The sequence below is a fragment of the Salmo salar genome, chromosome ssa06, assembly GCF_905237065.1.
Source record: "Salmo salar chromosome ssa06, Ssal_v3.1, whole genome shotgun sequence".
Taxonomy (NCBI): Eukaryota; Metazoa; Chordata; class Actinopteri; order Salmoniformes; family Salmonidae; genus Salmo; species Salmo salar.
This window is the reverse complement of record NC_059447.1, coordinates 44414859-44437085: the sequence shown is the minus strand read 5'-3', so window position 1 is coordinate 44437085 and position 22227 is coordinate 44414859. Positions and strand designations below refer to the sequence as shown.

Below are 22227 nucleotides of genomic sequence, written 5' to 3'. Positions count from 1 at the left end.
AGAGAGGGAGGCTATTAAATAGAGCAGAGGAGCAGATCACTAGCCATTCAATCATGCAGACCAGACCCTTGTCCTAGGAGCCTTATCCTGTTCTGACCACTAGCCTATTGGGACTTGAGGAAAATTACCCCCTCTCAACATGTTCCTGCATTGCTGTGATGACTGGTTGTTGTTTTTTTTACATTTTTAGTCATTTAGCAGATGCTCTTATCCAGAGCGACTTACAATAGTGAATGCATACATTTCATTTCATGCATTTTTTGTTGTTGTTGTACTGGCCCCCCCGTGGGAATCAAACCCACAACCCTGGCGTTGCACACACCATTCTGGCGTTGCAAACACCACGCTCTACCAACTGAGCCACAGGACATCACAGGACTCTTGTTTGCCTGCTGAGTGTCATGTGAATTGAATAAGGTAATAGTGCTAGTGTAGATGAGTGGACAGTTACGGTATTAGTCACTTTTATCAGTGTTATTAGATTACACACTGTCCTATTTCTGAGTATTGTAATATCTGTAAGCCTCTTTATGCTCGGTCTATGGGACACATCAGACTTGAGGACATTGGGAAAGCATGTGTTCCCTAAATAGCCTCGCCAACTGACTGGCCACATACATTCACTGGAATAAAGCTGATTTGAAGAAATATTGCTCATAGCTTACAGCATTCTGCATTGAGCAGAGAACAACTTAAAATCCTAACTGTAACAGTTATACATTGATATTACAGATTTCCAGAGCTACAAATCTAAAATACTTGGTTGGAAGAAATGTATTGTTGCCAAACTACTCACAACAAAGACAAATCATTATTCTGTCAATTAGACAGTCTATTTTCCCCCAGAATAATTTTTCTGCGGTTTGACAGAGATGGAAGTAAACGCGGCGCGTGGGTTGTGCGAGTGTGGCACTGTGGGTAGCCTGGCGCCCTGCGTTCCAAGTCATTGTGGGATATGTTTGCTTGCCACCAGAAACATGGTGTAAATGATATATTTAAAATCACAGCAGGGGAAAGACACTCAATTCACTTTTAATACACGTCTAATCTGTGTTTCCCTCCCTGCTGTTTCTGACCCAGTTCAGGGAGAGAGCCATGGTGAGGTTATACATCTATCTATGGCCCCCACGGTTTAGAGAAGAGGGGCCTGAAGGGGCCACAGTTATCTAGGCCCGGTCGTTACCGCCACACCTTAGGCGAAACCTCTGCTTCCTTTCATTGAGAGGTGACTATCTTGATGTTAGGTGGTCTCAAAAATCCACTGAAAGAGAAGATCTCTGTATCACAAATGAATATGTATAGTGTCACAGAGCAATGCATTGGGTAGCATGATATATATTTTCAAGATATAAAGCAGCATCTTTGATGAGTTGCTGAGAAAATGACAGGAACACATTTCAGCCATGAATACTGCAGGACAGAGATACAGTGGCAAAACAAGGCAGATGCTCATAACAAAGGAATTAAATCCACAGAGAGGGGTTCGATTTCAGGAAACGGGATTGATTATTGCACTGGCTCTATACACACCCACTGGACTTTACCCACACACTCACACATACTGCACTGACACTCCAAACACACACACACACACACACACGCACGCACGCACGCACACACACACACACTTCACATAAGCTACTGCTACTCTGTTTATCTATCCTGATTGCCAAGTCACTTTTACCCCTACCTACATGTAGATATTACCTCAACTACCTCCTACCCCCTGCACCATGCTCCTTGCATACAGCCCCGTTATTGTTATTTTATTACCAAATCATATATTTTTTAAACTCTGCATTGTTGGGAAAGGGCTCGTAAGTAAGCATTTCCCGGTAAAGTCTACACCTGTTGTATTTGACGCATGTGACAAATATAATTTGATTTGATGGCTGAGATAACCGATTGTCCAAAAAGAGACACTCCCTTGTCCCACCCAGGTCTAAATCAACCCTGGTCCTACACAAACCATTGTCACACACTTATCTATGGTGTTATTGACACCTAAATGGATTAGCTTCATGCAGCACAGATAATGATGCACATTTGTGGCGTACATATGTCTGTCTGAGTGTGTGTGGGTGTGGGATAAGAGAGATAGCATAGGGGTGTATTGATTATGAAGCATATGTGGTTCCCACGCCATCCTTTGTTCCTGGTGGGAGCCTCTCCGTTGTGGGTCTTTTGTGAGGAGCACAGCTGGTGAGTGAGGACGAGGCTGGGTTCCTCTGAGGACCCGGGGAAAACTCCTGTTCATCCTGGGGCTTCAGGAAGAACACAGGTCCTTTTGAAAGACAGCTGAATCTTGTGGCCAATATCTGGTAAAGTTATTGGTCTCCAGTTGCATTGGCATAATTGTTAGGTAATAATTAGGGGTTCATTTTGATGCAGCATACAACGTAAAGAGTAATCATTAGAAAATAATTGTTTGTTTTACAAGATACCATTTCTAAAATGTCTCGAGGGTATCGCTGCTATGATAGCATGACGCGAAAGTATCAGTTCTAGTTTCGTCTAGTTCTAACAGAATAATGTTTAAAAAATTGTTTTAAAAAAAGCACAATGATGCTTTGGGAAAAAAACAGTCATTTTTTTATTCAGCAAAATTGAAATTAATTCAATACTAAGGCTAGGTTCATTTCACGAGGTCAATGACAATACTGTAAATCAAACTGAAGTGACACAGAGTGCAGCGCAGCTTCGCTGACGGCTATGCTGTTCAGGACTTCTGTTACGACTTCTCTATAGAGCACCAACTGACTGCTACCCCTTTCACAGAAACAAGAGTACTAAACTTGGTAACAAATCACTTGCCATCTACTAGGCCTACTACTGCTGGCTGGCTAGCTGGCTGAGGCTTGACAACGATGCCAGAGGGCAGAGGAAGAATAAGCTACAGTATCATCTAACTTCACCTGAGCAGTAACTAGTCTTGATCAGACTGGAGTCCATAACACTTCCCCTGGAATGATCACGTTGTCAGACAAATAGACTCCTCCCTCACTAGCCTATTTCTCCCCCAGCCCAGAGACGTGGCTGGGAATGGACAGACAAACAGATAGACTAGACTGGTGTTGATAAGGCTGCTCCATTTTGGTTCCCTCTCACAGCAGTTTTTACGCGAGTCTCCCTCCCATAATTGCACTTTAACCTGGACAGAGGCGGGGCACTTCACTCCCTGGGTGGAACAGGGGGTGGGGTTCGGCGGGGCCACACCGCTTAGGTGTAGAAAGTAGTCTCCGCCCCCTCAGCCCCGGCCTCTGGCTCCACCTTCACGGCCAGATGAGGCTTCTTGCGGAGCCGCTTGGCTTCGTTCTGCAGCTTCTGGCGGATGTAGCCCTTGATCTCCGAGTCTGTCTTCCCTGGGAAGTAGTGCTGCACCGCCCCTGTGGGTGAGAGGTCAAAGATCAGAAACCTATAGAGATGTAAAGTTATCATTACTTTGGAAATAACCCGTTTTTGCATGGACATTGCCATTGAGGGGTTCCACCATTTTAAAGGAGTCAACTGGGTGGGGATTCCTATGGGTTGGGAGCGATCAGCCAATGATCAGAGCATTGGCAAATCAAATCAAATCAAAATGCATTTGTCACATGCGCCGAATAAAACAACGAAGAGGCGACTCCGGGATGCTGACCTTCTAGGCAGAGTTGCAAAGAAAAAGCCATATCTCAGACTGGCCAATAAAAATAAAAAATTAAGATGGGCAAAAGAACACAGACACTGGACAGAGAAACTCTGCCTAGAAGGCCAGCATCCCGGAGTCGCCCCTTCACTGTTGACGTTGAGACTGGTCTTTTGCGGGTACTATTTAATGAAGCTGCCAGTTGAGGACTTGTGAGGTGTCTGTTTCTCAAACTAGACACTCTAATGTACTTGTCCTCTTGCTCAGTTGTGCACCGGGGCCTCCCTCTCCTCTTTCTATTCTGGTTGGAGCCAGTTTGCGCTGTTCTGTGAAGGGAGTAGTACACAGTGTTGTACGAGATCTTCAGTTTCTTGGCAATTTCTCGCATGGAATAGCCTTCATTTCTTAGAACAAGAAGGCTGACGAGTTTCAGAAGAAATGTATTTGTTTCTGGCCATTTTGAGTCTGTAATCGAACCCACAAATGCTGATGCTCCAGATACTCAACTAGTCTAAAGAAGGCCAGTTGTATTGCTTCTTTAATTAGCACAACAGTTTTCAGCTGTGCTAACATAATTGCAAAAGGGTTTTCTAATGATCAATCAGCCTTTTAAAATGATCGACTTGGATTAGCTAACACAACGTGCCATTGGAACAGTGATGGTTGCTGATAATGGGCCTCTGTACGCCTTAGTAGATATTCCATTAAGAATCTGCCATTTCCAGCTACAATAGTCATTTACAACATTAACAATGTCTACACTGTATTTCTGATCAATTTGATGGATAAAAAAAATATTTTAATGGATAAAAAATTGCTTTTCTTTCAAAAACAAGGACATTTCTAAGTGACCCCAAACTTTTGAATGGTAGTGTACATACAGGTGGTACTGGTACTGAGTCAATGTGCGGGGATACAGGTTAGTCGAGGTAATTTGTAAAGTGACTATGCATAGATAATAAACAGCGAGTAGCAGCAGTGTAAAAACAGAGAGGGGGGGTCAATGTAAATAGTCTGGGTGGCCATTTGATTAATTGTTCAGTTGTCTTATGGATTGGGGGTAGAAGCTGTTAAGGAGCCTTTTGGTCCTAGACTTGGCGCTCCGGTACCGCTTTCCGTGCGGTAGCAGAGAAAACAGTCTATGACTTGGGTGACTAGAGTCTTTGACAGTTTTTTGGGCCTTCCTCTGACACCATCTAGTATATAGGTCATGGATGTCAGGAAGATTGGCACGAGTGAAATACTGGGCCGTACGCATTACCCTCTGTAGCGCCTTACGGTCGGATGCCGAGCAGTTGCTATACCAGGCGGTGATGCAACCGGTCAGGATACTCTCGATGGTGCAGATGTAGAACTTTTTAAGGATCTGGGGACCCATGCCAAATCTTTTTATTCTCCTGTGGGGGAAAGGTGTTGAGTACCCTCTTCACAACTGTATTGGTGTATTTGGACCATGATAGTTTGTTGGTGATGTGGACACCAAGGAACTTGAAACTCTCGACCCGCTCCACTTCAACCCTGTCGATGTTAATGGGGGCCTGTTCGGCCCTCCTTTTCCTACAGTCCACGATCATCTCCTTTGTCTTGCTCACATTGAGGGAGAGGTTGTTGTCCTGGCACCACACTGCCAGGTCTCTGACCTCCTCCCTATACGCTGTCTCATCGTTGTCGGTGATCAGGCCTACCACTGTTGTGTCATCAGCAAACTTAGTGATGGTGTTGGAGTCCTGCTTGGCCACGCAGTCGTGGGTGATCAGGGAGTACAGGAGGGGACTAAGCATGCACCTCTGAGGGGCCCAGGGTTGAGGATCAGCGTGGCAGATGTGTTGTTGCCTGCTCTTACTACCTGGGGCCAGCCGGTCAGGAAGTCCAGGATCCAGTTGCAGAGGGAGGTGTTTAGTCTCAGGGTCCTTAGCTTGGTGATAAGCTTTGTGGGCACGATGGTGTCTTCGTCAGCAAATCGTTTTGCCTAGTTTGTAAATGGCTTTAAGCTGTATCTTGCGGGCACAATAAATGAATGATAAGATTTGGTTTAAGACTCCAGCACTGCAGGTGGCGATAAATCACCAATATTAGCTTGACACTTTTTTTCAAACATCAAACACATCAAAATCTGTAAAATGGAGAGAGCCTCAATGGCGCTGCCCATGTTGTCAGATGCCATAACGGCACAGATACAAAGTTGAGATCTCTATACATCTCTATGCCTGTACCAAGATTATCGCGGTCTATAAACGACAGTTCGAGTCCCAGGCAATGGCTGAAGTCAAACGGAAATAACAACACTGTTACAGTAGTCATTTAGCCGACGCTCTTATCCAGATCGACTTACAGTCACTGCTTTCACATAACTTTAATAGTTGATGTGAAAAGTATTTACACTGTAGCACGAGGTCAGGGCGGGAAGTGTGACATGTTCAACTGCGGTATGGGGGTGTGCCTAGCTGTTATGAATGTTTGTGTCTAGCTTTTATGGGGGGGTGTGTCTAGCTGTCTCAGGCTGCAGTACAGACGAGACCTTACTCAGTATTGCCTGGATCTCGTCTGCAGGCAGGGCAGGCTTGGGTTGGCCCCTCTTGTTGTTGACGATGCCGGAGATGGAGTGAGAGGCCAGGCAGTCCCTTTCATAGAGGCCCCGGAGCAGGTCATTGGTCAGCTTCTGGGCAGTGGTCCCCGTGTTACAGCGGTCAAGCAGCTCCGCAGTGATGAACTGGAAGGTATAAGACATTAAGTTGCATCTTTAAAATTGTAGTGGCCCATCCCATTTTAGAGATACAGTGGGGTCTGTAATTATTGCACCCTTGATAAAGATGAGCAAAAAAGACTGTAGAAATTATACAAATACTGAGCTATACTGTATGCTAAAACAAAATGGAAATTATATTATTTTATACTAATACAATTGCTCAGAGAAAGAGATAGGGGTCAAAATGATTTTGCTTCCACTGTTCCTGGGGCCCTTGTTATGGTCAACGGCATCATGAGCTTTACTCAGTACCAGGACATTTTAGCCAAAAACCCGGTTGCCTCTTCCAGGAGGCTGACACTTGGCCTTAAGTGGATCTTCCAGCAAGACAATAACCCCAAGCACTAATCAAAATCCACAAATAAATGGTTAATTGACCACAAAATCAACATTTTGCAATGGCCATCTCAGTCTCCGGACTTGAACCTCGTTGAAAACCTGTGGTTTAAAGGATATCAAGGATCTGGAAAGATTCTGTATGGAGGAACGGTCTAAGATCCCTCCCAACGGTCTAAGATCCCTCCCATTTTATAAAAAGTCTGTGTCATTATTCTCACAAGGGGAGAGTGCTAGAGTATTGAAAACAGGGGTGCCAATAATTTTGACACCTATATTTTATTTTATTACTTGTTAAACAAAATCTCTTTCTCTGAGCAATTGTATTAGTATAAAATAATTACCTTTCCCATTTTTTTGTTGCATACAATATAGCTCAGTATTTGTATAATTTATTTTATACAGTCTTTTTTGCTCATCTTTATCAAGGGTGCCAATAATTATGGACCCCGCTGTATATTGACATTCTGCCATAAGACCAAGACCACAGGCCTATTCAGTCAACTTCAAAGAAAACATATCATTTTGTATATTGCATGACATCAAAAGTGACTTCTAGTACAGTTTTTAACCTCTCCCGAAAACTTAAAGTGGTTCATCACCTCCTGATAGAGAGGTGGTCCGTTGATCTGGGAACCCCCCTCATGAGACCCAGGAGGTTGTCCATTCTGGTGGGGGTGGAGGGGCTCTAGTTTGGCTGCCCAGCACCCGTTCAGCACCCCTGGAGAGGCCAGCAGGGCCGACGTTGTCATGGCACCACTCCTCACCAGGATCTCAGGCATGCTGGGAGATGTAGTTCTGCGGTCCGTGCTGCTCGACCACACCTCCGTCCTCTCAATCAGGGCCTCCAGGTTACGTGCCAACTTTCCACACGCTAGCATACGATAGTATGGCAGTCAATAGCATGAATCCCACAAAATTCAAGTGATTAAAGCATCCTGGATTGCTCTTAGGCACAGATGTAGGAACAGCTTACCCTCCCTGACTCATGACCTTAATCATTAGCAGGGAAAATTTTAAACTGAACTTAGATCAGTGTCTAAGGGCAACTTCCTCCTACCTCTCATGCCTGGCCCTCACCTGTGAGGCATCTGATTTGCTCCCTCATGTTGTCCATCTCTCGCTGCATGCTCAGCACCATGGCAACCAGGTCAGCCTTTGAACGTGACTGTAGGCCTCCAAGACCCTTTAGAGACATTAAGAAGTCAAAAAGTCATACATTGAAAGTCTAAGCCACATGCACGCACGCACGCACGCACTCACACACATGCACTCACACACACACACGTGCACTCACACGCACTCACACCGCCATCAGCCAGTGTACCTCTGCCATGAAGTCACCCTCCTCTATGCGTTCCACACTGGGGTTGTCAGACACTGGTACCTGTTTGGAGATAAGAAATCACTCATATACATTGTCTCACTTGTATGTAATTGTCACAGTGTTTTTTATTTTATTTATTATATTATGTATAGTCAGCTATGGTCTGCTATGGTGAAAAATCATAGCCAGGTTGAAACATCAGAAAATCCCTGTGACGATACCCTATTCTTCTTCATAAATTATTTTGTCTTGACAAAAAGTAAATAAAGTTTCATTGTCAAGCTATGATTCAGCATCCTTCCTTTATTTAGGAGTAGCAACAACATGTTACTTGTTGCTGTCTTGGCTTGTCGTTCTTTTCACCACCTCACCTTGCCAAAGGCTTGTGCTCTCCTCCTCTCCGTCATTGAGATCAATGGCTGCCCTCATCATGCCCCTCTCTCACATAAGCGCCATTAGGACAAAACACAGCTGAGAGGTGAATGCTCTCTGTGCCACGACTACTACAACCTTGTGGTTCCAAGTTGTAACCCCTTAAGTGAGGAGGTGGGGTCCTATATTACTAACGTACAAACTGGATTTATGTCGGTCGGTCAACATGCGAATATGATGGCACCACAATGAGCAGACGCGTGCCAACCCCGACAGATAATAGAGAAAACTTTCGTCGCAAAGAAATATGATATATTAATAGTCGACCCAAACCCTTGTTTTCAACTTCTGGAGAGCGATGTTGCATGGTGGATTCTCTTCTACGTTCTCATTCACCGGGTGTGTGTGCTTTCTTCTCTTCTGCAGTCTGTGCTGTAATAGACAGTCCGGGTAGGGTAATTAGCGACATAAATCGTAAGCGACAAATACTCGCCCCTCACGGAATGGGCAGTTATCGTTACTGTATGACGACCACACTACAAATAACCGTTAAAACGTTTACGTACACATAGAGGCTGGCTGTGCGATGTCGTGTTGCCAAAGTCTTCATATTTGGGGTCTTCCTCCTCCTCTTCTTCATATTCGAGGTCGAAAATGCGCTTTGCTATTGTTTTCCTTCTCATCTTTCTCCCATTATCCTTTCCCCCCACTGAAACACTGGCTGCTTCTTGAACATGCTGGTCAATACACTGTGCTCGGCTCCCCGACTTTCGCGTCAATGCTGGGTAGGCACCCGCATCAACCGTGGTGCGGGGAACAATATTTGTTACGGTTGTTCTACTTAATGTACTTATTGCATCTCACTTAGTAGAACTGTGTTCAACACACTTGATTTAAGCTGTTTTTCGGTGAAATGTACCGTGGCATGACATGGCAAGATTGGACAAAGCCTGCTCAAGATGAAAGCAGCAGTTATAGCTTTGGGCATGATCATGACTTTCAAGTACATTTATTGTTTAATTATTTAACAATTATGTGAATGGGAGGGTTTATTCGAAGAAGTGCACAATGTGAATTTCAATTGCATTACTAGGCTATAGGGTACTAGGGGGTAACTAGCCCCCCCCCCCCAAGATTTTTCTGAAAAGGGGCTTTTCTAAAAAAAAGTTACCCCAGTAGAAGATTATGGGATAGGGTTTCACGCAAGTGTGTTAAAATAAATTGAATCCATTATATTAAGAAATGATTTAGTAAGTAATACTTAAAAGCTAAGTCTAGTTGTCTTATTTTAATTATTTAAATAAAATATGGGGGGAAATGTTGTTGCACATGTCACAATTAATATACGCACTATGAGCAGATATGATGTAAAGTCCCTCTTTTTAACTCACCTGCACATTAATTTCCTTTGTTCTTTCTTTGTTGTTCCTTTTCAATACAATCCATTATGTACAATTGCACAAAATATTATTTGAATATTGCAATATGTTTTATCTCAGCTGTCTTTAAAATGACATTCAGGAGCAAAAGGTTTTCAATACTTGTTTTTAGTTCATAAAAAAAATATTAATTGGAATATTGGAATGGAATATATCTAATAACATTAAATAACATTGGAATATAACCATTAATAAGAATAACTCGTAACTTAACTTATTATTTCAGTCTAACATTGATGTGGCAACTCTCTTATGCTCTGCTATTGCTCAATTCTAATTTGTACATAGGTCACAAATAAAGCTATCCCCGGTAAAATTGGAGCACAACTCATGAGACCACCTCCTGCACTGCTCACACCTAATTCAGTCCCCACCTGTGACTGAAAACAGGGGGTGAGATGCCAATTGAAAGCTCTCTCTTAAAAACGTAGCTAGCTATTTAGCTATATGACATAAAATTGCTGCGTAAAATAGCTAAAAGGCTATAAAGTAACATTAACTGTAAAGCTATCAGTCACTAGTGGAAACATTAACAACTGCAATTAAGTCACGTTATCTTTTTTTATGTATTTTACCTCAGATGATCTAGTAGTAAGGTTGCTAGTTAGCACTCCTAGCAGCTCATGCTAACTAACTTGCTGGCTGGCGTAGAATAATAGTGAAGACATCAAAACTATGAAATAGCACATATGGAATCATGTAGTAAACAAAAAAGTGTTAAACAAACCAAAATAAATATTTGAGATTCTTTAAAGTAGCCATCCTTTGCTTGATGACAGCTTTGCACACTCTCTCAACCAGGTTCATGAGGTAGTCACTTGGAATGCATTTCAATTAACAGGTGTGCCTTGTTAAAAGTTAATTTGTGGAATTTCTTTCCTTTTTAATGTGTTTGAGCCAATCAGTTGTGTTGTGACAAGGTAAGGTTGGTATACATAAGATGGCCCTATTTGGTAGAAGACCAAGTCCATATTATGGCAAGAACAGCTCAAATAAGCAAAGAGAAACGACAATCCATCATTACTTTAAGTCAATCTGGAAAATCTCATGAACTTTGGTTTCTTCAAGTGCAGTCGCAAAAACCATCAAGCGCTATGATGAAACTGGCTCTCATGAGGACCACCACAGGAAAGGAAGACCCAGACTTACCTCTGCTGCAGAGGATAAGTTCATTACAGTTACCAGCCTCAGAAATTGCAGCCCAAATAAATGCTTCACAGAGTTCAAGTAACAGACACATCTCAACATCAGAGGAGACTGTGTGATTCAGGGCTACATAGTCGAATTGCTGCAAAGAAACCGCTACCAAAGGACACCAATAATAAGAAGAGACTTGTTTGGGCCAAGAAACACGAGCAATGGACATTAGACTGGTGGAAATCTGTCCTTTGAGATTTTTGGTTCCAACCGCGGTGTCTTTGTGAGATGCAGAGTAGGTGAACAGATGATCTCTGCATGTGTGGTTCGCACCATGTAGCATGCAGGAGGAGGTGAGATGGTGTGGAGGTGCTTTGCTGATGACACTGTCAGTGATTTATTTAGAATTCAAGGCACACTTAACCAGCACGGCTACCACAGCATTCTGCAGTGATACACCATCCAATTTAGTTTGCGCTTAGTGGGAAAATCATTTGTTTTTCAACAGAACAATGACCCAAAACACACCTCCAGGCTTTGTAAGGGCTATTTGACCAAGAAGGAGAGTGATGAAGTGCAGCCTCAGATGACCTGGCCTCCACAATCACCCAACCTCAATCCAATTGAGATGGTTGGGATGAGTTGGACCGCAGAGTGAAGGAAAAGCAGCCAACAAATGCTCAGCATATGTGGAAACTCCTTCAAGACTGTTGGAAAAGCATTCCTCATGAAGCTGGTTGAGAGAATGCCAAGAGTGTGCAAAGCTGTCATCAAGGCAAAGGGTGGCTTCTTTGAATAATCTAAAATATAAACTATATTTAGATTTGTTTAACACTTTTTTAGTTACTACAGTTGAAGTCGGAAGTTTACATACACTTAGGTTGGAGTCATTAAAACTCGTTTTTAAACCACTCCACAAATTTCTTGTTAACAAACTATAGTTTTGGCAAGTCGGTTAGGACATCTACTTTGTGCATGACACAAGTAATTTTTCCAACAATTTTTTACAGACAGATTATTTCACTTATAATTCACTGTGTCACAATTCCAGTGAGTCAGAAGTTTACATACACTAAGTTGACTGTGCCTTTAAACAGTTTGGAAAATTCCAGAAAAGGATGTCATGGCTTTAGAAGCTTCTGATAGGCTAACAGATCATTTGAGTCAATTGGAGGTGTACCTGTGGATGTATTTCAAGGCCTACCTTCAAATTCTGTGACTCTTTGCTTGACATCATGGGAAAATCTAAAGAAATCAGCCAAGACCTCATAAATAAATTGTCTGGTTCATTCTTGGGAGCAATTTCCAAACTCCTGAAGGTACCACGTTCATCTGTACAAACAATAATACGCAAGTATAAACACCATGGGACCACGCAGCTGTCATACCACTCAGGAAGGATACGTGTTCTGTCTCCTAGAGATGAATGTACGTGGTACGAAAAGTACAAATCAATCCCAGAACAACAGCAAAGGACCTTGTGAAGATGCTGGAGGAAACAGGTACAAAAGTATCTATATCCACAGTAAAACGAGTCCTATATCGACATAACCTGACAGGCCGCTCAGCAAGGAAGAAGCCACTGCTCCATAACCGCCATAAAAAAAGCCAGACTATGGTTTGCAACTGCACATGGGGACAAAAATCGTACTTTTTGGAGAAAAATCCTCTGGTCGGATGAAACAACAATAGAACTGTTTGGCCATAATGACCATCGCTATGTTTGGAGGAAAAAGGGGGAAGCTGGCAAGCCGAAGAACACCATCCCAACCGTGAAGCACGGGGGTGGCAGCATCATGTTGTGGGGGTGCTTTGCTGCAGGAGGGACTGGTGCACTTCACAAAATAGATGGCATCATGAGGTAGGAAAATTATGTGCATATATTGAAGCAACATCTCAAGACATCAGTCAGGAAGTTGAAAGCTTGGTCACAAATGGGTCTTCTAAATGGACAATGACCCCAAGCATACTTCCAAAGTTGTGTCAAAAGGACAACAAAGTCAAGGTATTGGAATGGCCATCACAAAGCCCTGACCTCAATCCTATAGAAAATTTGTGGGCAGAACTGAAAAAGTGTGTGCGAGCAAGGAGGCCTACAAACCTGACTCAGTTACACCAGTTCTGTCAGGAGGAATGGGCCAAAATTCACCCAACTTATTGTGGGAAGCTTGTGGAAGGCTACCTGAAACGTTTGACCCAAGTTAAACAATTTAAAGGCAATGCTACCAAATCCTAATTGAGTGTATGTAAACTTCTGACCAACTGGGAATGTGATGAAAGAAATAAAAGCTGAAATAAATAATTCTTTCTACTATTATTCTGATATTTCACATTCTTAAAATAAAGTGGGGATCCTAACTGACCTAAGACAGGGAATGTTTACTAGGATGAAATGTCAGGAATTGTGAATAACTGAGTTTAAATGTTTTTGGCAAAGGTGTATGTAAACTTCCGACTTCAACTGTACATGATTCCATGTGTTATTTCATAGTTTTGATGTCTTCACTAACCCACCTGGACAAGAGGAATACCTATGTAAGTATGCTGTTCATCGACTACAGCTCAGCATTTAACACCATAGTACCCTCCAAACCCGTCATTAAGCTCGAGACCCTGGGTCTCGACCCCGCCCTGTGCAACTGGGTCCTGGACTTCCTGACGGGCCGCCCCCAGGTGGTGAGGGTAGGTAACAACATCTCCATCCCGCTGATCCTCAACACTGGGGCCCCACAAGGGTGCGTTCTCAGCCCTCTCCTGTACTCCCTGTTCACCCATGCCTGCGTGGCCATGCACACCTCCAACTCAATCATCGAGTTTGTAACGACACTACAGTGGTGTGCTTGATTACCAACAACGACGAGACGGCCTACAGAGAGGAGGTGAGGGCCCTCGGAGTATGGTGTCAGGAAAATAACCTCACACTCAATGTCAACAAAACAAAGGAGATGATCGTGGACTTCAGGAAACAGCAGAGGGAGTAGCCCCCTATCCACATCGTCGGGACAGTAATGGAGAGGGTGGAAAGTTTTAAGTTCCTCGGCGTACACATCACGGACAAACTGAAATGTTCCACCCACACAGACAGCATGGTGAAGAAAGCGCAGCAGCGCCTCTTCAACCTCAGGAGGCTGAAGAAATTCGGCTTGTCACCAAAAACACTCACAAACTTTTACAGATGCACAATCGAGAGCATCCTGTCAGGCTGTATCACCGCCTGGTACGGCAACTGCTCAGCCCACAACCACAAGGCTCTCCAGAGGGTAGTGAGGTCTGCACCACGCATCACCGGGTGCAAACTACCTGCCCTCCAGGACACCTACACCACCCGGTGTCACTGCCTGTTCACCCCGCTATCATCCAGAAAACAAGGTCAGTACAGATGCATCAAAGCGGGGACCGAGAGACTGAAAAACAGCTTCTATCTCAAGGCCATCAGACTGTTAAACAGCCATCATTAACATTGAGTGGCTGCTGCCAACATACTGACTCACTCTATCCACTTTAATAATGGGAAAATTGATGTAATAAATGTATCACTAGCCACTTTAAACAATGGCACTTTATATAATGTTTACATACCCTACATTACTCATCTCATATGTATATACTATACTCTATACCATCTACTGCATCTTGCCTATGCCGTTCGGCCATCACTCATTCATATATTTTTATGTACATATTCTTATTCATTCCTTTACACTTGTGTGTATAAGGTAGTTGTTGTGAAATTGTTAGGTTAGATTGCTTGTTAGATATTACTGCATGGTCGGAACTAGAAGCACAAGCATTTCGCTACACTCCCATTAACATCTGCTAACCATGTGTATGTGACAAATAAAATTTGATTTGATTTATTATTCTACAATGTAGAAAATAGTAAAAATAAAGAAAAACCCTTGAATGAGTAGGTGGGTCCCAACTTTTGACTGGTACTATATATAGATCTAACTTCATTGGAATATATCTACATTTATTTCTAATTTTCAAGAAATTAGATCGACTTACCACAAAACCGTTTTGTTTAAATATCTCCAAAAGTTGTGATGGCACAGAGGAAATGTTTTGTTGAGCAAGAGCAGTGGCAGCCAGGGCGTGTTGGAAAAATAATTTGGTGTTGTTAATGTGAATTACGGGGGGGGGGCAGTTACCCCAGGGGGCTAGTTACCCCCTTGTACCCTACAGTTTACGCTAGGCTACTGTCCCTTACGAAAACAACATGGGGATGCAAAATATCAACATGTGACACTACACGTGACAACATTTAAACATTTTTCACATGTGAAAATGCAATTCCACATGTAAGAGTTAGATTTTCATGTGACATTTTTCCACATGTGAAACTGCAAATACACATGTGAGAGTTAGGTTTTCACATGTAAAATGGCAAATTTCACATGTGAATCTGCAATTCACGTGACGTGAAAACATGTTATCCTCCTCACATCTGAAACGTTGGTGTTAACATGTGAACTCTATATTAAATACATGTGAACATATGGTTTCACATGTGAACAACTGACCTCACGTGTCTCTTTTGTTTTCACATGAACATTTGTTTTTCATTTTTTTCCCCTTCATATTAATTTATTTATCTGTGGTTGCTGTAGCACCCTCTGCACTCCTACTTCTCGCGGCTACGTCCACCTGTATTGTAATTGTGTATTGTATTTTACAGTATTGTATCGTACATATGTATTGTAGGGGTCCTGTACGTGGCTCAGTTCGTAAGAGCATGGCAGTAGCAACACCAGATTTGTGGGTTCGATTCCCACTGGGGTCACATACCAAGATGTGTGGACTGTTATCATTTTGTATAAAAGTGTCTGCTACGTAATTGGCAGTTATTACAGTACTGTGTTGGCCTATGCAATTTTAGTAAAGCTACTTCATTTTGGATACATGACTAGGGGGTCGCATGACTAGGGGTCGCACGTCTTTCTTATTTTGGACTTTCTGGATCATTAGTATGGCTTGCAAAAGCAGCCACACTTTAATTTGCGTATTGGTATTGCATTGTGTTGATATAGAAACACAAGCATTTCGCTGTAGCTGCTGTAACATCTGCTGATCTATGTGTCTGACCAATAAACTTTGATTTGATTTGTTACATACAATACATCTCTGGTCTTGTCAATATGTTTTTTTTTTACTTACTGTGGAGTAAAATCATGACAGTCATCATCATAGTAGTACATCTGAGTATATATCATACTTTTTATGTTTCTACTTTACAGAAATAGGTTTTCATTATGTACTTCTCAAAATTATAGTAGACATAAAATCTATAGTAGACTTAACATCTATAGGTTTACCAAATGATTAAGTGATCATCAATTAAGAGCCGTCTGATGAAGTAAAAGTAAAATGTATTTTAACAAAAGAGAAGATAATCATATCAAAAGTACTGCGAGTGTCGCATTATGAAAGGCAATTACTTTATATGTATTGCAATGTGAAACATGGATTTCGAGATGAAAAAGTGACTATGATTTTATGTGCTGTACTTAGTCAGTTGAAAATGTGCTTAGAGTTTTGTAACAACTGCCTTTTTGATGATCTGTTTTGAGTTTTCTGCTAAGAGTTATGAAAATGTACCACGCACTTGTGTGAGCTTTCAAAAGAGGAAACAGATTCAGAGATCAGAGGAGAGAGAGAGTGTGTGTGTGTGTGTGTGTGTGTGTGTGTGTGTGTGTGTGTGTGTGTGTGTGTGTGTGTGTGTGTGTGTGTGTGTGTGTGTGTGTGTGTGTGTGTGTGTGTGTGTGTGTGTGTGTGTGTGTGTGTGTGTGTGTGTGTTTGGCACCATAATGTAGCTTCTCATAAGAACTCTGTCCGGTCATTTTGGTACCCCTGTTCTGATGGTTGCTATAGAAAGAGAAACTGTCTGGGATCCATTTGTTGAATTGGAAACAGATCACTATCAGTGGTTCCTCTTCTTAAAGAACAAAACACAACGGCACCACAATACTTTGCATCAGAGTTCCCTAACTGGTGATGTGTAGCCAATTCCTGGGTTGTAACTTGTGACCAGATGCATGTTGTGTGGTTTATCGAGATCTTATCATGGTGCCAATGTGTTCTTGGTATTTTCTAGACACTGGGCAAAAACTGGTTGAATCAACATTGTTTCCATGTAATTTCAACAAAGAAATTCAACGTGATGATGTTGAGTCAATGTGGAAAACGGATTGGATTTGCAAAAAGTCATCAAAGTTAAGAATTGTGTCTTTTTTTCACCCAACTTTTAACCTAAATCCAATGTCATGGTGACATTTTTTGTTGATATAAAGTGGAATTGATGTTAGTTGACAAGTCAACCAAATGTCAATCCAAAATAGACGTTGAAATGATGTTTGTGCCCAGTGGGTAGTGACTCATAATAACCACTGAAGTAAACAATATGACCCACAACTTGTCTCCTGATGTGCAATATGAATCAATAGCCTTTTCATTCATGCCCAGTTCATTCCTGATATCCTGATAGTTCCCTTTGTGTCCTTCTAATCAAATGTTTGTAGAACTTAATCTCATTGTGACCTAAAATGCCAGAATTTATATAACGTGTGGCATTGAACTATGACATGAATATTGAATAAGTATATCCAAGAAGTGTATATTTTGACTCTAGCTAGACATAAAGGATTTACATAAATGTAACAGTCCCTTTCCCTTGTAGCAATTGTGTCTCACATAGCACAGAGCGGCTCCCCCTGGGAATAACCTATTGATCCATCCACTGCATATTTTTCACACTTAAGTGGGTCTGACACAGAAAAAGCAGGAATATTGATAACGCATCGACATCTACTGTTCTCTCTGAGGAAGATTCGTCTGCAGAGCACCATCAAGCCATCGAATCTATACTTTGCCTCCTGTCTTTGAGAGAGAGAGAGAGAGAGAGAGAGAGAGAGAGAGAGAGAGAGAGAGCGAGAGCACACACAAAACACACAAACCCAACCACAGTTATAGCTTGTTTGCTTCAGCTCCCTCCTTCCCATGCAATCACACTTATTTTTAGAAGCCTATCTCCACCAAGCCAGGTGACTGGCCCCTGCTCAGGGCCCCTGACTGCCCCACTCAGGGGTGTCCCTATTGACAGCTGAAGAGCCAAACACAGATTACAGCGATATTAGTGGGGCCAAAGTGGGGGTTCAAAGGAAAAAGTCATGTTTATCAGGCGGCGATAAGGTTACACACAGAACCTCTCCTCCGGAGTGAAATTGAAACTGTGGCCCCATGCCCCTAGAGATAATTGAAAAACGAAGGCTCCATCCAACAGAAGCAGGACGTTTTCCCTCCCTCCCCGGCCTGGCCCCCGTTACAGATTGATAGAATGAATGGGGCCATAAAGAGAGAGGCTGGACTTTGGCATTGAGTGGGTTTTGATTGACCAGACGGGGGCGTCAGGGTTGAACTTTGACCCCTTCCCCCAGCAGCCCTGGAGGGCTGTAAATGATTTTTGTGCTGATGAACAGAGCCGGTGGTGGCCGAGGTAGACACACACAAGCACGATTATACAAACACACACACACACACACACACACACACACACACACACACACACACACACATATATACAAACACATATTCACATGGGATCAATGACCACTGCTGAGGCCTAGACACTTACACATAGAATCACACACACACACACGAGAACACATACAGTGCATTCGGAAAGTATTCAGACCCCTTGACTTTTTCCACATTTTGTTACGTTACAGCCTTATTCTAAAATTGATTCAATTGTTTTTTTCCCTCATCAATCTACACACAATACCCCATAATGACAAAGCAAAAACGGGCTTTAAATTTTATTTGCAAATGTATCAAAAATAAAAAACTGAAATATCCCATTTACATAAGTATTCACTCCCTTTACTCAGTACATTGAAGAAGCACCTTTGGCAGCGATTACAGCCTCGAGTCTTCTTATGTATAGCGCTACAAGCTTGGCACACCTGTATTTGGGGAGTTTCTCCCATTCTTCTCTGAAGATCCTCTCAAGCTTTGTCAGGTTGGATGGGGAGCGTCGCTGCACAGCTATTTTCAGGTCTCCCCAGAGATGCTCGATCGGGTTGAAGACCGGGCTCTGGCTGGGCCACTCAAGGACATTCAGAGACTTGTCCTGAAGCCACTCCTGCCTTGTCTTGGCCGTGTGCTTAGGGTCATTGTCCTGTTGGAAGGGGAACCTTCGTCCCAGTCTGAGGTCCTGGACGCTCTGGAGCAGGTTTTCATCAAGGATCTCGCCGTACTTCGCTCCGTTCATCTTTCCCTCGATCCTGACTAGTCTCCCAGTCCCTGCCTCTGAAAAACATTCCCACGCTTGGCATTCAGGCCATAGAGTTCAATCTTGGTTCTCATGGTCTGAGAGTCCTTTAGGTGCCTTTTGGTAAACTCTAAGCAGGCTGTTATGTGCCTTTTACTGAGGAGTGGCTTCCGTCTGGCCACTTTACCATAAAGGCCTGATTGGTGGAGGGCTGCAGAGATGGTTGTCCTTCTGGAAGGTTCTCCCATTACCACAGAGGAAATCTGGAGTTCTGTCAGACTGACTATTGGATTCTTGGTCACCTCCCTGACCAAGGCCCTTCTCCCCCGATTGCTCAGTTTGGCCGGGCGGTCAGCCCTAGGAAGAGTCTTGGTTGGTCCAAACTTCTTCCATTTAAGAATTATAGAGGCCACTGTGTTCTTGGGGACCTTCAATTCTGCAGACATTTATTAGTATCCTTCCCCAGATCTGTGCCTCGACATACTTCTGTCTCAGAGCTCTAGGGCCAATTCCTTCGACCTCATAGCTTGGTTTTTGCTCCGACAGGCACTGTCAACTGTGGGACCTTATATAGACAAGTGTTTGCCTTTCCAAATCACCTCCAATCAATTGAGTTTACCACAGGTGGACTCCAATCAAGTTGTAGATACATCTCAAGGACGATTAAGGGAAACAGGATTCACCTGAGCTCAATTTCGAGTCTCATAGCAAAAATGTAAATAAATTAGGTGTTACTGTTTTAATTTTTAATACATTTGCTAAAATTTCTAAAAACCTGTTTCTGCTTTGTCATTATGGTGTATTGTGTGTAGATCGATGAGGACATTTTTTCATTTAATCCATTTTAGAATCAGGCTGTAACGTAACAAAATGTGGGAAAAGTCAAGTGCTCTGAATACTTTCCGAGTGCACTGTACATTACACATGAATGCAAGAATTGATGCTTATAGACATAACACAATCCAACATAGATGTATCTAATCATTTGTTACTCTCTTTCTTTTATTTCTATCTAGTGTGTGATTGTGAATCAAAGAAATGTGAGTCTATTTGTTTCATTCTGTTGGGCATATGCGTCTGTGATCGTAGTTTATATCTATGTGTGTGCCTGGCTGCCTGTGCTTCTCTGAGTGTAGCATGAGTGAGTCTGTGGCTACCTGCTGTGATTTAAGTCCACAGGCCTAGCGTTGATGGATAGGTTGAAAGCTAATGTTTAGAGAACGTTCCACGCTCTGTCTCTCAGATCAGACCCCCACCATGCCGATTCTTCCTCTCCGCTGACACCGTTTTGTTTGCCCCTCATGAATATGCAGCGGCTGATTTGAGGGGATGATAATGTTTTCTGGGAGAAGCATGCTCTCGCCATAACTAAGACTGACACAGGCATGGCCAGGCTGTGAACAGTGAACGTCTCTTCCTGAGAGACAAGTAAAGGGAAAGGCCTCAGACATGAGAAACCATGTGGAGAGCAGAAGCTCCAGCTGCTCAGCAACCCTTATAAAGATAATTTCTCAAATGGGACTAATGCTGTTTGAAAATATATGGAGGTATTTTGTTGGAAAATGTATGGAGGTGGTTTGGTTGTAAATGTATGAAGTTTGTTTGTTTGAAAATGTATGGAGGTGGTTTGGTTGTAAATGTATGGAGGTAGTTTGGTTGAAAATATAGGGATGTGGTTTGGTTGGCCAAGGTGCACTATTGTGATAGTTGTGAGCACAGTCATCTAAAAAATACTATATGGTAATGTGTGGCCTTGGTATAAATCTGAAGAGAATTTAAATGAATCTGCTGAATTAATTGATATTGAGACTGGATTGACCCCAAACGTCCCAGATACAGTACATGACTACAAATGTCTTAGAGAAGTTAGCCATTTTGTCTTCAGGTGTCTGACTAGTAGTATAGTTTTGGGTGCTTTAGTTGTCCAGATGCCATTCACCCCGCCAAAACCCTGTCAGCCAGCCTGTCGTGTTTTATGTCAGCCATCTTAGCCTCTATGTCAGCCATCTTAGCCTCTGTGTAAGCATCTTAGCAGAGTCCTTTTTTCCTCTCCCCTCAGTGATGTCACCAATGGGAGTTTCACCCCTGTTATATCATTTGGCGCAGGTCACTGCAGAATCCGGACAGCGGGCTTTTTGCATGTGCTATAATTCACAGTGTGACTTTGATGATAATAGCACTAATATTGGTGTGACACTGACGGATGGGGCAGAGCAGCTTTAGAGGTCTACAGACTGACCCCTGGTCCAATCAGAGCACTTCCAGGTTAAAAGGCTTCTACTGCCCACCAAAGGCCTTCCTCACTGTGAATTAATGAAAGAGAGAGAGAGGGGGGGGGATGCTGGGAGGTTCAATCAAGATCCCTTAGTCAGGACTATAGACAATAGACACACACACACCAATTCCTTCAAACACCATCCATCCAAACATAAATTATTTTCCTATTCATCGGAATCCAACCCACCACCATAGCTAACAAAAACGCAAAGGCAAAAACATTCCCAAGGCCCGAACCAAACCACATGTCAAAATCCCTGAGAAAAAAATATTGTTTTGTTTACCGCTTGCCAAAGCGGTGGTCTACGAAGCTTGGCTTTTGGTTGGTTCCTCTCTTGATCAGAGAGGGCGCCTCTTCTGGAGCTCTGGTGGGAAAGTTGCGCTGGCCAACCAGGGCCATGTGTTTGACATTAAGCCCAATCAGGCTGGGTCTCGTTTCTGGTAAGTGCTGAGAGATTGAGAGGCAGGCAGATCCAGCGGGTGATAGATGGCTGGGCCTACTTTCCAGTGGGCGGATGGAAATCAAACATCACGACAGACCCATGGGGGCTGTTTGCTTTATTTACAAGGCCCGTCAAGACCCGGAGATTTATTGTAAGCTCACGCGGGGTCCTGATTAGCAGAAACACGACTCTGCGTCGAGAGAGAGAAGAAAGACCCACGGTGGGATGTGTGACCTGTGTCAGTCGTAGAGGTGTA

The 22227-nt window shown here is 43.0% G+C and overlaps 1 protein-coding gene across 2 annotated transcripts; it reads right to left on the bottom strand.

The window, feature by feature from the left end:
• Positions 1 to 2569: 2569 nt before the first annotated feature.
• On the bottom strand, positions 2570 to 9353 carry LOC106607481 (uncharacterized). Of its 2 annotated transcripts, XM_014204472.2 has the most exons (7): positions 8973 to 9353; positions 8740 to 8838; positions 8035 to 8094; positions 7788 to 7893; positions 7310 to 7581; positions 6149 to 6335; positions 2570 to 3386 (listed from the first exon to the last, which is right to left on the bottom strand). In XM_014204472.2, exons 1-7 carry the CDS (start codon positions 9087 to 9089, stop codon positions 3220 to 3222), a joined length of 1008 nt encoding a protein of 335 aa, XP_014059947.2. In that variant the 5' UTR covers positions 9090 to 9353; the 3' UTR covers positions 2570 to 3219. The 2 variants fall into 2 exon arrangements, with proteins under 2 accessions (XP_014059947.2, XP_014059948.2); XM_014204473.2 differs by lacking the exon at positions 8973 to 9353 and having other exon boundaries at positions 8406 to 8838.
• Positions 9354 to 22227: the final 12874 nt, after the last annotated feature.